The sequence below is a fragment of the Macaca fascicularis genome, chromosome 10 (assembly GCF_037993035.2).
Source record: "Macaca fascicularis isolate 582-1 chromosome 10, T2T-MFA8v1.1".
NCBI classification, from domain to species: domain Eukaryota; kingdom Metazoa; phylum Chordata; class Mammalia; order Primates; family Cercopithecidae; genus Macaca; species Macaca fascicularis.
This window is the reverse complement of record NC_088384.1, coordinates 13,964,252-13,985,366: the sequence shown is the minus strand read 5'-3', so window position 1 is coordinate 13,985,366 and position 21,115 is coordinate 13,964,252. Positions and strand designations below refer to the sequence as shown.

General features: G+C 53.8%; 1 protein-coding gene across 2 annotated transcripts in view; it reads left to right on the top strand.

Moving 5' to 3' along the window:
* SH3BP1 (SH3 domain binding protein 1) overlaps nt 1-10,634 on the top strand; it is a 28,409-nt gene extending 17,775 nt beyond the window's left edge. Inside the window, exons 1-2 of one of the 2 annotated variants that reach the window (XM_045363676.2) lie at nt 1,849-2,475; nt 9,281-10,634. In XM_045363676.2, coding sequence (XP_045219611.2) covers nt 1,890-2,475; nt 9,281-9,597 — 903 coding nt within the window. In that variant the 5' untranslated portion in view covers nt 1,849-1,889 and the 3' untranslated portion in view covers nt 9,598-10,634. Of the gene's footprint in view, nt 1-1,848; nt 2,476-9,280 lie in introns of those variants that run through there. The other variant, XM_045363677.2, reaches the window with a different exon arrangement.
* Nucleotides 10,635-21,115: the final 10,481 nt, after the last annotated feature.

Genomic DNA, 21,115 nt, shown 5'->3' with positions numbered 1-21,115 from the left:
AGGTGAAATTTTTAAAGGAAAAAGGAACATTCAGGCCAAGGAGACTACCTATGTAAAGGTCAGGAGCAAAAGGCTTAGGGCACTTGGGGAGTAGGAGGTAGTTGAGCTTCAAAGGTTGGGTTACAAGGCACGATTTTTCCCAAGTCTTTGGAGCTCCAGTTGTTCCTGGGGGTCACAGCCTTCTCTGAAATTGGCAGACAACTTCAAAACTATGACACTACAGGCCGGGCGCGGTGGCTCAAGCCTGTAATCCCAGCACTTTGGGAGGCCGAGACGGGCGGATCACAAGGTCAGGAGATCGAGACCATCCTGGCTAACACCATGAAACCCCGTCTCCACTAAAAATACAAAAAACTAGCCGGGCGAGGTGGCGGGCGCCTGTAGTCCCAGCTACTCCGGAGGCTGAGGCAGGAGAATGGCCTAAACCCGGGAGGCGGAGCTTGCAGTGAGCTGAGATCCGGCCACTGCACTCCAGCCCGGGCTACAGAGCAAGACTCCGTCTCAAAAAAAAAAAAAAAAAAAAAAAAAAAAACTATGACACTACAGCTCATAATTCATTCATCCCCACACTGCAGACCAGTGGCTCCTCAAAGGTCCCAAGACCTGTAGTTGCCTCCAGATCACAAGGCCCCCTCCCTAAGATAGGGACCCAGCCAACCTGGGTCACCCCATCACTATCCTGGGCAATTGGCTACGGCCACTCTGCCTCCTGCCTTCCCAGGGCGTAGTCCGGTGACAGCCCGCCTGCCTCTAGCCCAGTGCTTCCCTACCCTAGCCTCACAGCAGAATCCCTGTAATTCAACCAACCAACCAAAAAATGCCCAGTCCTCACCCAAAACAGTTACACGAGAATCTGTCCTGCTACACATCGGTGATTTTAAAAGCATTTGTCAAAAGACATTGAACTGTACATTTAAGATCTATGCGTGGCCGGGCGCGGTGGCTCAAGCCTGTAATCCCAGCACTTTGGGAGGCCGAGACGGGCGGATCACGAGGTCAGGAGATCGAGACCATCCTGGCTAACACGGTGAAACCCCGTCTCTACTAAAAAAAATACAAAAAACTAGCCGAGCGAGGTGGCGGGCGCCTGTAGTCCCAGCTACTCGGGAGGCTGAGGCAGGAGAATGGCGTAAACCCGGGAGGTGGAGCTTGCAGTGAGCTGAGATCCGGCCACTGCACTCCAGCCTGGGCGACAGAGCGAGACTCCGTCTCAAAAAAAAAAAAAAAATCTATGCATTTTACTATATGTAAATATCTGAAAATAAGTTTCCAGGGGACTCTAACGCAGTGTGAAGAACTACTGGTCTAGACCGAGGACTCCAGCACCCAAGAAGACACCATGTGCCCCCTACCCCATCATACCCACACGTTTCTTGGGACTTCGCTCAGAACTGTAGCGTCCACGATTCAGAGGGCAATGAGATTTGACCCAAAGGCAGTTCATTTAGCATGGGCTTTTCTCCTAGCAACCAGCTCGCCTAAGCTTCTGATTGGCTGGAGGCGCGGGGCCTTCGCTTCGCGTTTTCTGTTTGTAGATTCTTATTGGTTAAGAAGAGCGTCAGTCTCCCATCCCGTAAGAGTGTAGTCCGCGTTGAAACTCGGCGGCGACTGGCCCAGCAGAACCAGGGACGGGGAGAGGGATCAGGCTAGCTCTTCATTGGTCCCTTCCCCTCGTTGTTGGCCACGATTCCGCCCCTTTCTCCAAGTTCCGTTCGCTCGCGGCCTAGGTTCTCTCCCAGACTCTCGCCCCCATTGGCCGCAGGCCACGCTTTTGCCCCGCCCCCGGTCCTTCCAGCGCGCCAATTGGCGGCTGCGGGGAACGTGCCAGGACGAGCGCGCTGTGCCCGCGGAGAGAGCGCGGCGCGGAAGGCCGGCGGCCAGCCGGCTGCATGGCGCGCTGCGAGAGGCTGCGCGGAGCGGCCCTGCGCGACGTGCTGGGCCGGGCGCAGGGGGTCCTGTTCGACTGTGACGGGGTGCTGTGGAACGGCGAGTGCGCCGTGCCGGGCGCCCCGGAGCTGCTGGAGCGGCTGGCGCGGGCCGGCAAGGCGGCTCTGTTTGTGAGCAACAACAGCCGGCACGCGCGGCCCGAGCTGGCCCTCCGCTTCGCGCGCCTCGGCTTCGGGGGGCTGCGCGCCGAGCAGCTCTTCAGCTCCGCGCTGTGCGCCGCGCGCCTGCTGCGCCAGCGCCTGCCCGGGCCTCCGGGCGCGCCGGGCGCCGTGTTCGTGCTGGGCGGCGAGGGGCTGCGCGCCGAGCTGCGCGCCGCGGGGCTGCGCCTGGCTGGGGACCCGGGTGACGACCCGAGCGCGGGGGACGGCGCGGCCCCGCGCGTGCGCGCCGTGCTCGTGGGCTACGACGAGCGCTTCTCCTTCGCCAGGCTGAGCGAGGCGTGCGCGCACCTGCGCGACCCCGAGTGCCTGCTCGTGGCCACCGACCGTGACCCATGGCACCCGCTGAGCGACGGCAGCCGGACCCCTGGTGAGCGCAGGAATGGCGGGGAAACTGAGATGGAGGCGATTTGCGCATTCGCCTCCACGCCTAAGGGTGAGGGGCGGGGAAGAGGCGTCTCCAGGTGGCAGGTGGGGAACAGGAGGGTGCGAGGGAGGCCCAGGGTGCTTTGGTGGGTGTAGGGGGATGATACCTGTAGCCGCCATCCTGTGAGGGGCAGAGTGTGGTCCCTGTTGGACAGATGAGGAAACTGAGGCCCATTGTAACTCAGGGAGTTGGGCGGAATTCTGCCCCACCCACCATCGCTCTGGGGTTGGAGAGGAAGCCTGGGAGGGTTGTCCCTCGTTGTGAGGGTTGAAACTCCATTCCCAGAGGTAGGGTGTAGGCAGGTGTGTGGAGAGCAAAGGCGGTGGAGTTTGACCTCAGTTCCAGGTCCATCTCCAGCTCCACAGCTGTGTAATCATGTTCAGTTACATAACCTGCAAGCATCTCTGCCTGGGTGAAAAATGGCAGCGCTCACCGTGCCCGGTGATGGTGATCAGGGTGGGTGCCTGGCACGTAGTAGGTGTTCAGATGATGTAAGTTGTAGCCAGAGTCCACCATGTTACAGAGAACTTAATGAAACAGCTTGGCGTGTGTTCTTCTTTGGTTTCCAAATTGCTCTGGAGATGGGAGTTATTGTCCCATTTCTCAAAGAGACTGAGGCAGCCGGATGCAGTGGCAACGGCCTGTAGTCCCAGCTACCTAAGAGGCTGAGGCGGGGGAGGATTGCTTGAGCCTAGGAGGTCAAGGCTGTAGTGTGCTATCATTGCATCTGTGAAAAGCGACTGTACTTCAGCATGGGCAACATAGTGAGACCTTGTCTGTAAAAGAAGAGGAAAGAAACTGAGGCTAAGAGAAGGGAAGTGAGCTGCCCAAGAACGTATATAGTGAGCCCCTCCACCTCCTGTGTCCCCACACACCTGCCTCCATCCTGCCTCTGGTAATTGGTGTTTCAGCCCTCACACATAGGGACAGTTCTCCCAGACTTCCCTCCAACCCCACCCCAATGATGGGTGGGGCAGAAATCTGCCAGCAATTCACTGGCAGAGTGATAGAGCGCCGGAACCTGAATTTGGGCTTTGTGACACAGACCTCCAGTCCAGGGCACTCTTAACTGCTGTCATCTTGCTAGTTCAGCCTTCCAGGGGAGACAGAAGCAAAAGGAGGCCCCTCCATTGTGGAGGGATTGAGTTAGACAAGATCAGGTGGCAGCAGAGGCTAATTGGCAGTGGTCAGTGTGTGTGGACAGGTTAATAGCCCAGTCAGTAGACTGGGGCCGTGGACAGATCTCTGTCACTCCCTCTCTGCTGGCCACTGACCCATGTAGTCATTGATATTAAATCCTGGGGGTACAGGATGGTATTGAGTGAAGAGAAGTAAACACAGGATTATGGTGGGGTGGTGAGCAGGGCCTAGTGCCAGGGGCATCTGGGAAGACTCCCTGGAGGAGGCATGATGCGGAGCAGAGTGATAATACACCAGGAGATGTAAACCCAGTGTTATGGCATGGCAGAGAGGGATTCCGTAGTCCTTGGCCTCTCCTGGCTGTGCTGCACACCTACTTGGTATGTGGGCCCACCTCAGCCTCAGTTTCCCCATAAATCTGTGTTGAGGGCTCTCTGGTCGGGGCTCTCAGCTGCAGCAGCTCCTGCCTGCCTTAGGCCATGCTATGAAAAGTTTTTCCCAGGAGGCCTCAAGGCTCAGGTTAAGGCTGTGGATTAAGAGGTTCTCCAGGGCACAGGAAGGCTGGTTGTCAAGGAGCTAGGGAGAAACCAGGCCCTGCCCATGCCTGCCTTGCAGGCCTCTGTGGAATCCAGACCCCTGTGGTCTCAGTAGCCACCCGGCTGTGCCCACCCATCCTGCTGTCACTCCCACAGCCTAGAGGGGGAGGCAGAGGCTTAACAAACACGGCTCTGCAATCATGTTTGTGCACAACTTAACGATGCAGCTTTCAAACGGTGTGGTGTGGTGTGGTGTGACGTGACAGTATTAAAAGCCCTCATGATGCTTATGTCTGAAATAATGCAAATATCTGACCCCCAATTCCTCCTCCCCCGCCCCAGGGACCTCCGAAATTGTGTGTTTATCTTGTCACCACATGGCAGCCACTTGAGCTGACAAATAGAAAGGCCTGCTGTCTTAGGAATACGTCATCAGCATAACATGCAGAGCCGTGGATTAGAGTGGAGGGGAGTGGAATGATGGTGGCCTGAGAGACGTCGGCCTGAGAGAGGCCCAGATGCCCCTGCTAGGAGGCTGGCTCCCTGGGGTCAGGATCTTTGTAATGTTGACTGCTCTGTACCCTGTGTCTAGCATGTAGTTGGGCCTTAGTGAGTATTAGCTGAATGAAGGAAGTGAGACACAGGGCCCAAAGGTGATCAACTCCATCCTGGTGGGGAAGGACAGAGTTGGGGCCATTCTTGAGCTCAAAAGAACATTTTGGGATGACTCAGTGAAAGCCCTTTCCGTCCCAGAAGGAATTGCTCACCAGCGGAGCACATGGCTTTTATTCTCTTTTTTGTTTTTTTTGTTTTTTGTTTTTTGTGTTTGTGTTTTTGAGACATAGTTTCACTCTGTCGCCCAGGCTGGAGTGCAGTGGCGCCATCTCGGCTCACTGCAACCTCTGCCTCCCAGGTTCAAGCGATTCTCCTACCTCAGCCTCCCCAGTGGCTGGGATTACAGGCGCACACCACCACGCCTGGCTAATTTTTATTCTCTACCAAGTTCTTAAAACAGGCAAGTCACAAATGTCAGATGAGGGGAGAACTCCCAGGGGTGTTGCCCTGGGCCAGCGTGAAAGCATGAGTTCTGGCCCACCTCGGCCTTGATCTTATGACCCTGGGAAGTTCCTCTTCCTCATCTGGGGGCAGCAGGGCTGAGGACTCTTGCTCTCCCCACCTGTTTTCCCCTTTGTTCCCCTTCCTCATCTTTGCCTTTGGCTTAACTGAGTGGAGTGTTGTCGGCTATGGGAAGGGAGATAGGAGGCCCAGAGCATTTGGGGTCAGACCAGTGGCGCACTGAGAAATGTGGAATAGCAGGGAAAGCCATGATTATACCGTGTGCTGGCTTCTGTGGTGTAAATACTCCCAATACAACCGATCTTGAGCTACCAACGTTAAGTCAGTCCCTGAAGGTAGGGTTGGGAAGAGATGTGCAGTAGCACACACCTTCTTACAGATTTCCACCATCACAGGTATGGTGGAACTTCAAGAGCAAAACGAGCAGAGGCTAGTGTAGTTCAATAACTAAGAAGTGATGAGTTTTGAGAACTTATTTATTTATTTTTTTTTTTTGAGACGGAGTCTCGCTCTGTAGCCCAGGCTGGAGTGCAGTGGCCGGATCTCAGCTCACTGCAAGCTCCGCCTCCCGGGTTTACGCCATTCTCCTGCCTCAGCCTCCCGAGTAGCTGAGACTATAGGCGCTCGCCACCACGCCCGGCTAGTTTTTTGTATTTTTTAGTAGAGACGGGGTTTCACCGGGTTAGCCAGGATGGTCTCGATCTCCTGACCTCATGATCCACCCGTCTCGGCCTCCCAAAGTGCTGGGATTACAGGCTTGAGCCACCGCGCCCGGCCAAGTTTTGAGAACTTATTAACGTTTGTTTTAAACATTATCATTTAGGCCGGGTGCAGTGGCTCACGCCTGTAATCCCAGCACTTTGGGAGGCCAAGGGGGGCTGATCATTTGAGGTCAGGAGTTCGAGACCATCCTGGCCAACATGGTGAAACCCTGTCTCCACTAAATATACAAAAATTAGCCCGGTGTGGTGACACGTGCCTGTAATCCCAACTACTCCGGAGGCTGAGGCAAGAGAATGGCTTGAACCCAGGAGGTATAGGTTGCTGTGAGCTGAGATCGCTCCATTGCACTCCAGCCTGGGCAACAGAGCGAGACTCCATCTCTAAATAAATAAATAAATATAAAAAGCATTATCATTTAGTTGTAAATTTGTAAGCTGAGTTTTTTTTAGACAGGGTCTCACTCTGTTACCCAGGCTGAAGTGCAGTGACATGATCACAGCTCACTTTAACCTCAAACTCTTGGGCTCAGGCTCTCTTCCTGCCTCAGCCTCCTGCGTAGCTGGGACTACAGGTCTATACCCCTGCACCCCACTATAATCCTGTGTCTACTTCTCTTCACTCAGTACCATCCTGTATCCCCAGGATTTAATATCAATGACTGTCCGGGTCAGTGGCCAGCAGAGAGGCAGTGACAGAGATCTGTCCACGGCCCCAGTCTACTGATTGGGCTATTAATCTGTCCACACACACTGACCACTGCCAATTAGCTTCTGCTGCCACCTGATCTTGTCTGACTCGAACCCTCCACAGTGGAGGGGCCTCCTTTTGCTCCCGCCTCCCCTGCAGGGCCAAATTCGCAAGATGACAGCAATGAAGAGTGCCCTGGACTGGAGGTCAGTGTTACAAAGGCCAATAATTTTTTTTATTCTTTGTAGAGACGGGGTTTCATGGTGCAGGCTGGGCCTTTTATTTGTTTGTTTATTTTAAATGCAGCTGTGCCTGAAATAAGTTGACTTTTTTTTTTTTTTTTTTTTTTTTTTTTTTTTTTGAGTCGGCGCCTTGCTCTGTTGCCCGGACTGGAATGCTGCAGTGGTGCAATCTCAGCTCACTGCAGCCTCCTCCGCCTCCCAGGCTTAAGTGATTCTCCTGCCCCAGCTTCCCGAATAGTTGGGATTACAGGCATGTGCCACCGCACCTGGCTGATTTTTGTGTTTTTAGTAGAGGCTGGGTTTTACCATGTTGGCCAGGCTGGTCTTAAACTCCTGACCTCAGATGATCTACCCCCCTCAGACTCCCAAAGTCCTGGGATTACAGGCGTGAGCCACGGCGCCCAGCCAACTTTTCTTTTTTCTTTTTTTTTTTATTTTTTAAATATATATGTATATTTATTTAAGTAGGAGTGGGATCTCCCTATGTTACCCAGACTAGTCTTGAACTCCTGGGCTCAAGCAGTCCTCCCACCTGTGCTTCCCAAAGTGCTGGGATTACAGGCATGGGCCCCTGTACCCAGCCATAAGTTGACTTTTTTTTTTTTTTGAGACGGAGTCTCGCTCTGTCGCCCAGGCTGGAGTGCAGTGGCCGGATCTCAGCTCACTGCAAGCTCCGCCTCCCGGGTTGACGCCGTTCTCCTGCCTCAGCCTCCCGAGTAGCTGGGACTACAGGCGCCCGCCACCTCGCCCGGCTAAGTTTTTGTATTTTTTAGTAGAGACGGGGTTTCACTGGGTTAGCCAGAATGGTCTCGATCTCCTGACCTCGTGATCCGCCCGTCTCGGCCTCCCAAAGTGCTGGGATTACAGGCGTGAGCCACCGCGCCCGGCCAAGTTGACTTTTAATAGTACCTTCCTTTGGCTGGGCACAGTGGCTCACGCCTGTAATCCCAGCACTTTGGGAGGCCGAGGCGGGCGGATCACGAGGTCAGGAGATCAAGACCACGGTGAAACCCTGTCTCTACTAAAAATACAAAAAATTAGCTGGGCGTGGTGGTGGGTGCCTGTAGTCCCAGCTACTCAGGAAGCTGAGGCAGGAGAATGGCGTCAGCCCGGGAGGCAGAGCTTGCAGTGAGCCAAGATCGTGCCACTGCACTCCAGTCTGGGCGACAGAGTGAGACTCTGTCTCAAAAAAAAAAATAGTACCTTCCTTTAACGCCCAGCTCATAAAATTCCTGCAAGGGAAACAATTTGTACTCCCAGGTCAGAGCTGGGTTGGACCCACGCAAATGCAAATCCTTTTGCTGCCACTTAGGAAGCTGTACAACCCTGGGCAAGTTACTTAATGTCCCTGAGCCTTGGCATTCTCATCTGTAAAATGGGCTTCCATAAACACCCAGCACAGGCCAGGCAACCGGTTTAGAATGTGCTTAGTAAATGGTGATTATCATCATTTGTTCAGGGCCATTAGCATGAAGGCAGAATGTTCAGGCACAAAGACATGTCTGTGGGACAGGCACAGTGGACTTTTTGTGTGAGGCAGGATGGTACTGGGCTGGGAGACAGGACTGTCCTTTAGTTCTATACAGTCCTCCTATTGTTGGACACTTGGGCGTGTTCCACAGTTTGACTTATCAGTTACTGTAGCCCCAGACATCTTCCAGCCTGCAGCTTTTTGTCTCCAGTTGGAATTCTCTTCTTGTGATCACTTTCCCGGGGGAGGCGGACTGGGTCAGAGGTGCGAACGTTTCTGTGCCCCGCTGTGTTCCGAAGGGACTGTGCCAGTTTCTGACGCCAGCCGCGTGACTTCTTGCAGCAGTAACCACAATGCTATTTGTTAAGTGCTGCTCCATTTACAAATCACTTGCCCCTGTGATGCCCAGCGCCCCTTTGGAGGTAGGCCTTGCTTGGATTCCACTTTTGCAGGAGTCCGGAGAAACTCGGGGTGGTCGAGTGGTTTGCCCAAAGGCCCACAGCTGCCAGGGTGAAATCGCGAACCTCAGGCAGGACTGACCGAGCCAGGCCCTGTTTACCTGCAGTAGCTCCACCCGTCCTCACAATACCCACATGAGATAAGTGCCGTAGACATCCCCGTATTAGATATGGGAAAATCAAAGCACAGAGAGGATAGCTAGCCTGTCAAGAACGGTGGAGATGGAGTCCAGATGCCGGCATCTGGTTGCCCTCTCTACCCTTAGCCACTAAATAAGACTCGGAAGTGGGCTTTCTGGCTCGTGTCAGCAGCTGATTTGACCCCAGCACAGTCTGCCTCCCTGGACTTCCAGTTTCAGGGCCTGACGCTGTCCCTGCCGCCCGCCTGCTGACTGCGTCTCCATCTCTCTACAGGCACCGGGAGCCTGGCCGCTGCGGTGGAGACGGCCTCGGGACGCCAGGCCCTGGTGGTGGGCAAGCCCAGCCCCTACATGTTCGAGTGCATCACAGAGAACTTCAGCATCGACCCCGCACGCACACTTATGGTGGGTGACCGCCTGGAGACCGACATCCTGTTCGGCCACCGCTGCGGCATGACCACCGTGCTCACACTCACGGGAGTCTCCCGCCTAGAAGAGGCCCAAGCCTACCTGGCGGCTGGCCAGCACGACCTCGTGCCCCATTACTATGTGGAGAGCGTCGCAGACTTGACAGAGGGCTTGGAGGACTGAGCCCACTGCACCTGCAGCCACAGGCCCGCCCCTCCCCACGCCCTGATCCTGTAGGTCACGAGCCGTGTTACACACCACCGGCTCCTTGGCCCAGTTCTGCACCGGGGTGGGGCTGGGACCTGGGGAAGGTTTGAGGGACCCTTGCAACCCCCTCCCAGCAGTGGCTGGGCACTCTTTGCTGCCCCAGAAGTTGGTCTCCTACAGATTCATCTTGGCCTGACCCAGCCAGGTGGACTTACTTCCTGCCCTGTCACCTCCCCTCCTTGAAATCTGGGCCCTGGTGCCCGCTGAAGATTTCCTCTAGCCCTGAGCACTTAGTCTTCTCCCCCTTCCCTGGGTCTTCTAGAGCTCTCTCTGCCCCTCAGGTCCTGGCCTTTGGGTCCTTGTCAACCAGAGGTCTGGGGAACCACAACCCTTACTGTCCTGAGTGCCGGCAAAGGCTAAGTGATAGTGACCTCATCGATGTTGGGTCCTGTGGGGTACCAGTTTAGGTTCCTAAGTAACAGTGACCCTTTTCGTCCTGGAGCCCGAGTGGACCAGTCGGAAGCCTAAGTGACGATGACCCTCGCATGTCCTAGGTCCCTGGGTGGACCCATCAGGACCCCAAGTGATAGTGACCCAGTGGTCTTTTAGATCCTCAGTAGAACAATCCAGAAGCCTAAGAGACAGTGGCCCCTTGATAATCTGGGTCTCACGGGACCAGCCAGGGGTCCAGGTTTCAGTCCGTAAATAACAGTGGTCCATGTCCTGAAGACACCCCTCCGCTACAAAGACTGTGACGCTCTGGGGCTTCTGTGGCCAAGCCCCACCCTTTCCTGGTCATGGTACCCGTACAGTGTTAATGGCCACAGCTCAAAGGGGGCTTTCATGTCTCCCTGTGCAGTCAGTGTTTGCAGTACCACCTCTCTCCCGTGCCCACTCTCAGCTATTTATTTATGTGTGCCAGTGACGGTGGGTGGGGACTGGGCCTTCCCCGCCACCTCCACCCCTGTTGTGACCTGTCCTTCCGTACTTAATAAAGTGCGCGTGGGAGTGTTCACCTGTGTTCGAGTCCATGTTTGGGGAGAGAGGAGGACCCCCTGCTGGAGCCTGCTCTCCCTGGAGCTGGCCTGCCACATTGTTCCCTGCATGAAATGACCCATTCCCGTCCCTGAGTGTCTTCTGCGTGTGGCGATACTTTGAGTCAAGAGCACTTTATATGTCGCTGAGTCTTGGTGTACCGACTGACTTCAGTGCTTTGGAAAACCCAGCATGTCTGAATTACTCATTCCTTTACAGCAGGAAATGGGGGATCAGAAATGGCGATGTTAACTTACCAAGGGTGAACAGCTGGACGCTGTGCTCGCCTTATGCAGGATTTGAACATGCATTGGCTGACTGTAGGAAGCTGTAGCCCCCTCTCTGGAGACACTGAGAAGGGAGACAGGAGGGCGGAGCATGAGGTCTCAACCTCAGGGAGCTCAGGGGAGATGCTCTTTGAGACATCCCCACACCTGGGATGCTGCCAGTGACAGTCTGCCCTGCTGGTCCCGAGCTCCTCCAGGCAGAGGCTGTGTGTCTCCCTCGTTGCTGCATCCCTGGGGCCTAATGCAGAGTAGGTGCCCAGCCATGAGCTAGCGGGGGTCCAGGGGCAGCCTGGAAAGGCCCAGAGAAGCTGAGAGCTGCGTGGGGAGGTGCGGTGGGTGCTGCACAAGCTCAGCTTTGGTCTCATTTGTGAAGTGACGGTGGGACTTCAGGGTCTGGGAAATCCTCTCCAGTATGATTCTTGAAAGAGGGTGTGTTTGACAGAGCCCAGATGCTTCATGAAGTAGGAGCAAATGTAGTGCAGTCATGGAGACTTGTGTTTGTTTCAGAAACTCAGTTCAGCCAGGCACAGTGGCTCACACCTGTAATCCCAGTGCTTTCGGAGGCTAAGGCGGGTGAATCACAAGATCAGGAGTTCAAGACCAGCCTGGCCGAGATGGTGAAACCCTGTCTCTACTAAAAATAGAAAAATTAGTTGGCCGTGCTGGCAGGCGCTTGTAATCCTAGGTACTCGGGAGGCTGAGGCAGAGAATCGCTTGATCCCGGGAGGTGGAGGTGGCAGTGAGCCAAGATCGCGCCACTGCACTCCAGCCTGGGCGACAGAGCGAGATTCCGTCTCAAAAACCAAAACAAACAGGCCAGGCACAGTGGCTCAGGCCTGTAATCCCAACACTTTGGGAGCCCAAGGCAGGCGGATCATGAGTTCAGGAGTTCAAGACCAGCCTGGCCAACATGGTGAAATTCCATCTATACTAAAAACAAAACTTAGTTGGGTATGGTGGCGGGAGCCTGTAATCCCAGCTACTCAGGAGGCTGAGGCAGGAGAACTGCTTGAACCTGGGAGGCAGAAGTTGCAGTAAGCCGAGATTGTGCCACTGCATTCCAGCCTGGGTGACAGAGTAAGACAACATCTCAGAAAAAAAAAAAAAAAATTCAAAAATTAGCCAGGCGTGGTGGTGGTGGCTTGTGCCTGTAGTCCCAGCTACTCGGGAGGCAGGAAAATCACTTGAAGTTGCAGTGAACTGAGATCATGCAGCTGTACTCCAGGCTGGGCAGCAAAGCAAGACTCCGTCTCAAAAAAAAGCAAACAACAACAGCAACAAAAAACTCAGTTCAACGTGGCTAAGGCATAGGGGGTTTTGGTCTGCTCCCTGAGGTGGTCTAGCACCCTCCAGGTGTATCCTCAGTTCTGTCTCGCCATCTCCCCAGCCAACATCCTAGGACAGATTCTCATGGCCTGGCTTGGGTCATAGCCCATCTGGATGGGACACAGCTATTGGGCCATGTGACCCTCCCCGCCTTCCCCTTCACCCTCCACCAGTAAGGAAATGGTTGTCTCTACACAGCCTTGCCTCAGCCTCCCAAAGTGCTGGGATTACAGGCGTGAGCCACACCCCGCCTAAGCACTGAATTTGTTTTGTGTTTTGTTTTTGGATAGGTTCTCGCTCCGTCACCCAGGCTAGAGTGCAGTGGCGCGATCTTGGCTCACTGCAACCTCCGCCTCCCAGGTTCAAGGATTTTCCTGCCTCAGCCTCCCGAGTAACTGGGATGACAGGCACCTGCCACCACACCCGGCTAATGCCACCAGGTCTGGCTAATTTTGAGTAGAGGTGGGGTTTCACCATGTTGGTTAGGCTGGTCTCAAATTCCTGACCTCAAGTGTTTGCCCACCTCGGCCTCCCAAAATGCTGGGATTATAAGCATGAGCCATCTTGCCCGGCCTCTAAACACTGAGTCTTGAGTTTAACGCTTGAGTGTAAACCAATCTCAGTAATTTGATTCCTCAGGGTCAGCGATTGGCTACTCTTCTGACCAATGAAACAGGAAGAGAGGTCTGGAATGTTTGCCTTGCCTCACCTTTTTGTTTTGTTTTGTTTTTTGAGACAGCGTCTCTGTCACCCAGGCTGGAGTGCAGTGGTGCAATCTTGGCTCACTGCAACCTCTGCCTCCTGGTTTCAAGCGATTCTCCTGTCTCAGCCTCCTGAGTAGTTGGGACTACAGGCACACACTGCCACGCCCGGCTAATTTTTTGGCATTTTAATACAGACTGGGTTTCACTGTGTTGCCTAGGCTGGTCTCAAACTCCTGATCTCAGGCAATCCACCCGCCTCGGCCTCCCAAAGTGCTGGGATTACAGTTGTGAGCCACCGCACCCAGCTGTTTGCCTTTTTTTTTTTTTTTTTTTTTTTTTTTGAGACGGAGTCTCGCTCTGTCGCCCAGGCTGGAGTGCAGTGGCCGGATCTCAGCTCACTGCAAGCTCCGCCTCCCGGGTTCACGCCATTCTCCGGCCTCAGCCTCCCGAGTAGCTGGGACTACAGGCGCCCGCCACCTCGCCCGGCTAGTTTTTTGTATTTCTTAATAGAGACGGGGTTTCACCGTGTTAGCCAGGATGGTTTCGATCTCCTGACCTCGTGATCCGCCCGTCTCGGCCTCCCAAAGTGCTGGGATTACAGGCTTGAGCCACTGCGCCCGGCCTGTTTGCCTTATTTTTAAAGGACATAGAGGAGGAAGTCACTTCTCCTGGCTTGGGGTGTGGTGCTGGGAGCCATTGCAGCCATTCTGTGATCAGGAGGTATGGCTGAGCATTTGACTCAGGTGACCCTGCTGCAGGTAGCAGAGCAGAAAGACCTCAAGAACTTACTGGGTTTGCTTTTCCCCAACTTGTAATTTAGAAAAGTTTCAAATTAATAGAAAAGGTGCAAGGATGACATGATGAATACCGCTACATCCTTCACCTAGATTTACCAGTTGTTAATATTTGCCTAGTTTGCTTAATTGCTCTTTATATGTGTTTACTTTTTGTTACTGTTTTAGAGATGGTCTCACTCTGTTGCTGAGTCTAGGCTGTAGTGGCGTAGTCACAGCTCATTGCAGCCTCTAACTGCTGGGCTCATGTGATCCTCCTGCCTCAGCCTCCTGAGTAGCTAGGAGCACAGGCATATGCCACCACACCCAGCTAATTTTTAAAAAAAATTTTGCAGGCCGGGCGCGGTGGCTCAAGCCTGTAATCCCAGCACTTTGGGAGGCCGAGATGGGCGGATCACAAGGTCAGGAGATCAAGACCATCCTGGCTAACACGGTGAAACCCCATCTCTACTAAAAAATACAAAAATCTAGCCGGGCGAGGTGGCGGGTGCCTGTAGTCCCAGCTACTCGGGAGGCTGAGGCAGGAGAATGGCGTAAACCTGGGAGGCGGAGCTTGCAGTGAGCTGAGATCCGGCCACTGCACTCCAGCCTGGGCGACAGAGGGAGACTCCACCTCAAAAAAAAAAAAAAAAAAAAATTTTGCAGAAACGGGGTTTCCTTTTTGTTTTGTTTTGTTTTAGAGACAGGGTCTCACTATGTTGTCCAGGCTGGAATGCAGTGGCTATTCACAGGCAGGACCCCACTGCTGATCACTGGGGGAGTTTTAACCTGCTCTGTTTCTGACCTGGGCCAGTTAACTCTTCCTTAGGCAGCCTTGTGGTTGCCTCTCCCAGGAGGTCACCGTATTGATGCCAGTCTTAACGCACTACAGCCCACGATTCCTGGGCTCAAGCGATCTTCCTGCGTCAGCCTTCCAAGACGCTGAGATTACAGGCATGAGCCACTGCGCCCAGCTTGTTTACATTTTTTTAACTGAACCATTTGAGAGTGTGTTACAGATGCTAACACAGTTCACTGAAAATTCTTCAGCTTGTATGGCCTAAGAGCAAGGACAGCCTACACAGCCACAATCCAGGATTACACGAGAACCCAGATATTTGATGATTTTGTTGAGCCACTGAATCTGTTATGGAAACTCCCAACTGCAGACTTCTTTTGGTTTTTTTGTTTTGTTTTGTTTTGTTTTGAGACGGAGTCTCGCTCTTTCGCCCAGGCTGGAGTGCAGTGGCCGGATCTCGGCTCACTGCAAGCTCCACCTCCCGGGTTCACGCCATTCTCCTGCCTCAGCCTCCCGAGTAACTGGGACTACAGGCGCCCGCCACTATGCCCTGCTGATTTTTTGTATTTTTTATTAGAGACAGGGTTTCACCATGTTAGCCAGGATGGTCTCGATCTCCTGACCTCGTGATCCGCCTGCCACGGCCTCCCAAAGTGCTGGAATTACAGGTGTGAGCCACTGTGCCCGGCCTTTTTGTTTCGGTTTTTTTTTTTTTTTTTTTTGAGACGGAGTCTCACGCTGTCACCCAGGTTGGAGTGCAGTGTCGCGATCTCGGCTCACTGCAAGCTCCGCCTCCTGGGTTCACGCCATTCTCCTGCCTCAGCCTCCTGAGTAGCTGGGACTACAGGCGCCCGCCACCTCGCCCGGCTAATTTTTTGTATTTTTAGTAGAGACGGGGTTTCACTGTGGTCTCAATCTCCTGACCTTGTGATCCGCCCGCCTCGGCCTCCCAAAGTGCTGGGATTACAGGCGTGAGCCACCGCGCCCGGCCTTTTGTTTCGTTTTTAAGACAGGATCTTGCACTGTCGCCCAACCTGGAGTGCAGTGGTGTGATCACAGCTCACTGCAACCTATGCCTCCCAGGCTCAAGCAATCTGCCCACCTCAGCACCCAAGCAGCTGGGATTACAGGCACACACCACGATGTCCAGCTAATTTTTGTATTTTTAGTAGAGATGGGGTTTCACCACATTGCCCAGACTGGTCTCGAACTCCTGAGCTCAAGGAATCAGCCCACCTCAGCCTCCCAAAATGTTGGGATTACAGGCATGAGCTACTGCGCCCAGCCTAGACTTCTTATGAAAAAGTTTTCCTTAATTTTAAAGTGATTTCCATTGACTTTTCTGTTACTTGCAGCCAAAAACCTTCCTGATACACAGACTTCAGGCACATCATTAGAAAACATTAAAAGGGCCGGACATGGTGGCTCACACCTATAATCCCAGCACTTTAGGAGGCTGAGGTGGGCAGATCATGAGGTCAGGAGATCGAGACCATCCTGGCCAACACAGTGAAACCCTGTCTCTACTAAAAATACAAAAAAGTAGCCAGGCGTGGTGGCGGGCGCCTGTAGTCCCAGCTACTCAGGAGGCTGAGGCAGGAGAATCACTTGAACCCGGGAATCGGAGGTTGCAGTGAGCCGAGATCAGGCCACTGCACTCCAGCCTGGGCCACAGAGCGAGACTCTGTCTCAAAAAAAAAAAAGAAAAAAGAAAACAGCCGGGCGCAGTGGCTCACGCCTGTAATCCCAGCACTTTGGGAGGCCGAGGCGGGCGGATCACAAGGTCAGGAGATCGAGACCACGGTGAAACCCCGTCTCTACTAAAAATACAAAAAATTAGCCGGGCGCGGTGGCGGGCGCCTGTAGTCCCAGCTACTCAGGAGGCTGAGGCAGGAGAATGGCGTAAACCCAGGAGGCGGAGCTTGCAGTGAGCCGAGATCGCGCCACTGCACTCCAGCCTGGGTGACAGAGCCAGACTCCGTCTCAAAAAAAAAAAAAAAAAAAAGAAAACATTAAAATCCACTTATACCCCACATTAAATATATATTTTTGAAGTATGTTTATACTTTTATTTGAAGGATTATTTGGCAACCAGGACCTAATTTAGGACGGACTAACCTCTTGAAATACTTGGACATGTTTTGAAGTGAGAAGACCCAAGCTACAGAGTTGTTTTCAAGTGTAACGACATTTCTCTGACTACCCAAGTCAATATAAAGTTTGAGCACAATAAACATTTATTAATTTCAGCTTTGCAGTTTTAGTATTTTGGAGCCAATACATTTTTTTCTTCAGATCTCAAATACTAAGCTTTTTTTTTTTTTTTTTCTGGAGACAGAGTCTTACTCTGTCACCCAGGCTGGAGTGCAGTGGCGCCATCTCAGCTCACTGCAACCTCCACCTCCTGGGTTCAAGCGAGTAGCTGGGACTACAGGCATGCCCACTATGCCCAGCGAATTTTTTTTTGTATTTTTAGTAGAGATGGGGGTTTTACCATGTTGACTAGGCTGGTTTCAAACTCCTGGTCTCAAGTGATGCACCCACCTTGGCCCCCCAGAGTCCTGGGATTACGGACGTGAGCCGCCATACCTGGCCAGATATTTTCTCAACTCTTTTTTGTTTGTTTGTTTGTTTGAGACGGAGTCGCTCTGTTGCCAGGCTGGAGTGCAGTGGCACAATCTTGGCTCACTGCAACCTACACCTCCCTGGCTTAAGCGATTCTCATGCCTCAGCCTCCCAAGTAGCTGGGACTACAGGCACATGCTACCATACCAAGCTAATATTTGTATTTTTAGTAGAGACGGGGTTTCACCACGTTGGCCAGGATGGTCTCGATCTCTTGACCTCGTGATCCACCCACCTCAGCCTCCCAAAGTGCCGGAGTTATAGGTGTGAGCCACCGTGCCCAGCCTCTAAACTCTTAAAAAGCTTTTAGATTTCCTTTGTGTCTATAATTATTTTCAAAATAAAATGCTCACTAGGGCCGGGCACGGTGGCTCACACCTGTAATCCCCGCACTCTGGGAGGCTGAGGCGGGCGGATCACTGTCAGGAGATCGAGACCATCCTGGCTAACACAGTGAAACCCCGTCTCTACTAAAAAATACAAAAAATTAGCCGGGTATGGTGACGGGCGCCTGTAGTCCCAGCTACTCGGGAGGCTGAGGCAGGAGAATGGCGTGAACCCGGGAGGTGGAGCTTGCAGTGAGCCAAGATCACGCCACTGCGCTCCAGCCTGGGCGACAGAGCGAGACTACTTCTCAAAAAAAAAAAAAAATGCTCACAGAACACAGTGGTTCACACCTGTAATCCCAGCACTTTGGGAAGCCAAGATGGGACGATCGCTCGAGGCTAGGAGTTAGAGACCAGCCTGGGCAACATAACGAGATCCTATGTCTCCAAAAATAAAAGTAAATTAGCCAAGTGCAGTGATGTGCACCTGTAGTCAGTCCAAACTCCTCAGGAGGCTGAGTCAGGAGGATTAGTTGAGCCCAGGAGTTTGAGATTACAGTGAGCTATAATCCACTCCAGCCTAGGTGACAGAGTGAGACCCTGTCTCAAAAGTAAAATAATATAAAATAAAATAAGTATAAAATAAATATAAAATAAAATGCTAAAAGCATTGTAAAGGCTCAGGCCTGAGTCTGGGAGGGCTATGAATGAAAGGGCCTGGCCCCCACCCAGACCTTACCTGAGAGGAGAGACGGAGCCCTAACCGAGGGCTGAGGCCTACAGTCAGAAGAGATACAGACTAGAAGCGGGAAGGCCAAAGGCAGGTGTGGAGGGGGCTCTCTGGACAAAGGCTGGGAGGCGAGAATGGATGAGCAGGGTTGAGGGGGCCGGCTGCGGTGCCATCCGGCTGGAAAAGGGCCCAGCTTGCCAGGGGCATCCCCTACCTTCATAGAGTAGGAGGGCAAAGATAGCTTTTCAAGCCTGGGTATCTTTAGCTCAGCAGATGAAAGCGGGTCAGCCCTAGCTCCCTGTGTGACCTTGGTCAAGTGGCCACCGTCTCTGGGTGGTTTCCCTAACATTAAACTGCATTATTAAATGGGGGAGCAGGTCAGGCACGTGTCTCGGGGTTCCTCCCTGCTATGACTTCTAGGACTCAGGAGCTGGCTCTGACCTCCCCTACTTTCCCTGGCTGGAGCAGCCAGGTTGGCTGCAGGTGTGGATGGCACCTCTGTGGGCCGCCCACCTCAACACCGCCAGCTGAAGGAGGTACAGCTTCCCTTTCCTCGCCTCTGTCCCCTGTCCCTGGCAGGGCGGAATGGCCGAGCTGGCCTGCATGACCTGTCTGGACCAAGCTGAGCCCATGTCTCACGGCAGTAGCCAAGATCCCACCTAGGACGCGGGAATTCCAGAGAGCTCACTACCTCATTTCAGGATAGTTATAACGTGGGGAGGAGAATCCCTGGGGTGGTGGCCTTAGCCTTGGGGGACGCAGGAGGGAGCACTAACATCAAGCCCCTCCTTAGACATCACTCCTATAATCCTCCAAGCAGTGGCCTTATTCCCACCTTCCGGGTCTGGAAACAGGTTCAGGGAAGCCAAGGACCTCAGCTACAGCTGCAGCCGTTCAGACCCCAAATCAGAGCTCACCTCTCGTCTCATCTCCTGATATATATATATTTTTTTAAGACAGAGTCTTGCTCTGTCGCCCAGGCTGGAGTGCAATGGTGCAATCTTGGCTCACTGCAACCTCCACCTCCGGTGTTCAAGCAATTCTCCCTGCCTCAGCCTCCCGAGTAGCTGGGATTACAGGCACCCACCACCACACTCAGCTAATTCTTGTATTTTTAGTAGAGATGGGGTTTTGCCATGTTAGCCAGGCTGGTCTCGAACTCCTGTCCCCAAGTGATCCTCAACCTCCCAAAGTGCTGGGATTACAGGCATGAGCCACCATGCCAGGCCTCTTCTCCTGATTCTAACTGCAGCCTCATTTCCCTGTGCAGAAATTCAACCAAGTTGGCAGACACAAAGTAGGGGTGAGGGGAAGATGAGAGAGGAGATAATGAAAGCAAGGCGCCGGGCACAAGGCCTGGCAAGATAAGTGGGCGCTGCCACCAAGAGGCCCTGAGGACTTGGGGGAGGAGGCCCACGATGCACCTGTGTCCCTGCCTTCCCTCCCCGCCAGGAAAACCACAGCTCCCGTCCCAGGGGACACTGGAATCTGGAGAGACTTCCTGCCCCAACCTAGGCAAGAGGAGACTGTTGGGGACCAATTGGGGATGGCACGTAGACCTCCCAGAGGCGCTGCAAAGACTCGGGGAAGGCAACAGCCTGGCAAAAGCGACAAGAAGGAAGTGAAAACCTTCTGAGCCTCCATGAAGAAACGAATCATCTGTTTTAGTACAACAGACCTCAGTTCCACCCTGTATTCACCTCATGCAAGGAAAGCAGGATTTCATCTCCCCAGTTTACAGATAGGGAGACTGAGGCAAGTGGGAGAAACAGTTTACCAGGAGGCTCTGAGGGGACATAGCAAGCAGGGCCAGCACCTGTGTGTCCAGACTCCCAAATAGGCCTTTCTGGGGTCTGGGGACCTCTTCACCATGCCACCTTGCCTCCCTGCCAGCCCCACTCATGCCGGATGCTGCAGAGGGGTAAACTCCCTCCATCCAACAGCAAACACTCCCAGTGCTGGGCCCATTTTCCAGGGTGGAGGAGGAAGCAGGAGCAGCTCCTGAGGCCACAGGAACCCAACTACTGGGCTGGGCTGGGAAAGTGGTCACACCCACCTGCCCACAGCCCTGCCAGGACCACACCTGAAGCGCCTCTGGCCCTCCATCTAGGACTCTGCCTGAGAGGCCCCATTCCTTGATCTGGCAGAGAGGGGAGGCATGGGGGAGGGGCAGTGGAGCTGGGCTGGGCCATACCCAGCCCTTCCTATGGTTGAGGTTTTGGGGAGGCCAGGAGGAAAAAGTGAAGCTGCTGTGGTTGGTTTCCAAGCAGCCACTTGGTCTGGAAGGAGGGGTAAGGCACTCACGGGGGTGCAACCCCATCCCCTCTCTGGGTCCGCCTTGTGACCGTACACACTCCCCTCTCATCCTGTACCAGAGTGGGCTTTGGGCATCTGGAGGAAGGTGCCCCTGGGGGACAGGGTCGGGCAAGGTGGGTTTGCTGGCCTGGCCTCCAGATGTGAGTCACTCCCGGTTGGCATCTTCGTCCCTCTTTGGTGCCAGCAGTTTCAGAAGGAGGATGGCCAGGTGGAGGAGGTCATCCCTGTGACAACCCCCCAGCATGCCCCTCACTTCTCCCAGTGCTCCCCACACCCCTTCCTCCACCAGGTTCCTGAGACCCCTCCAACCCACCCTCAATTCTCTGCCACAGTGATCTTCCCTACAGCCCAAATCTGGCCTCAGTACTAACCCTGGCTCCCCAGCCTCCTCCCGTACAATAATGTCCAAGCCCTGTGCCCAGCCCATGAGGCCTCCATGATCCAGGTCCTGATGGCTTCCCAGCCTCATCCCCGTCTTTCCCCTACATGCCCGGAACACTGTTCCCCAGCCCTGGCCTTCCCATTCCGGAGCTTCTGCCCATGCCGGAAAGCCAGGCGCTTCTCCGCCTACCC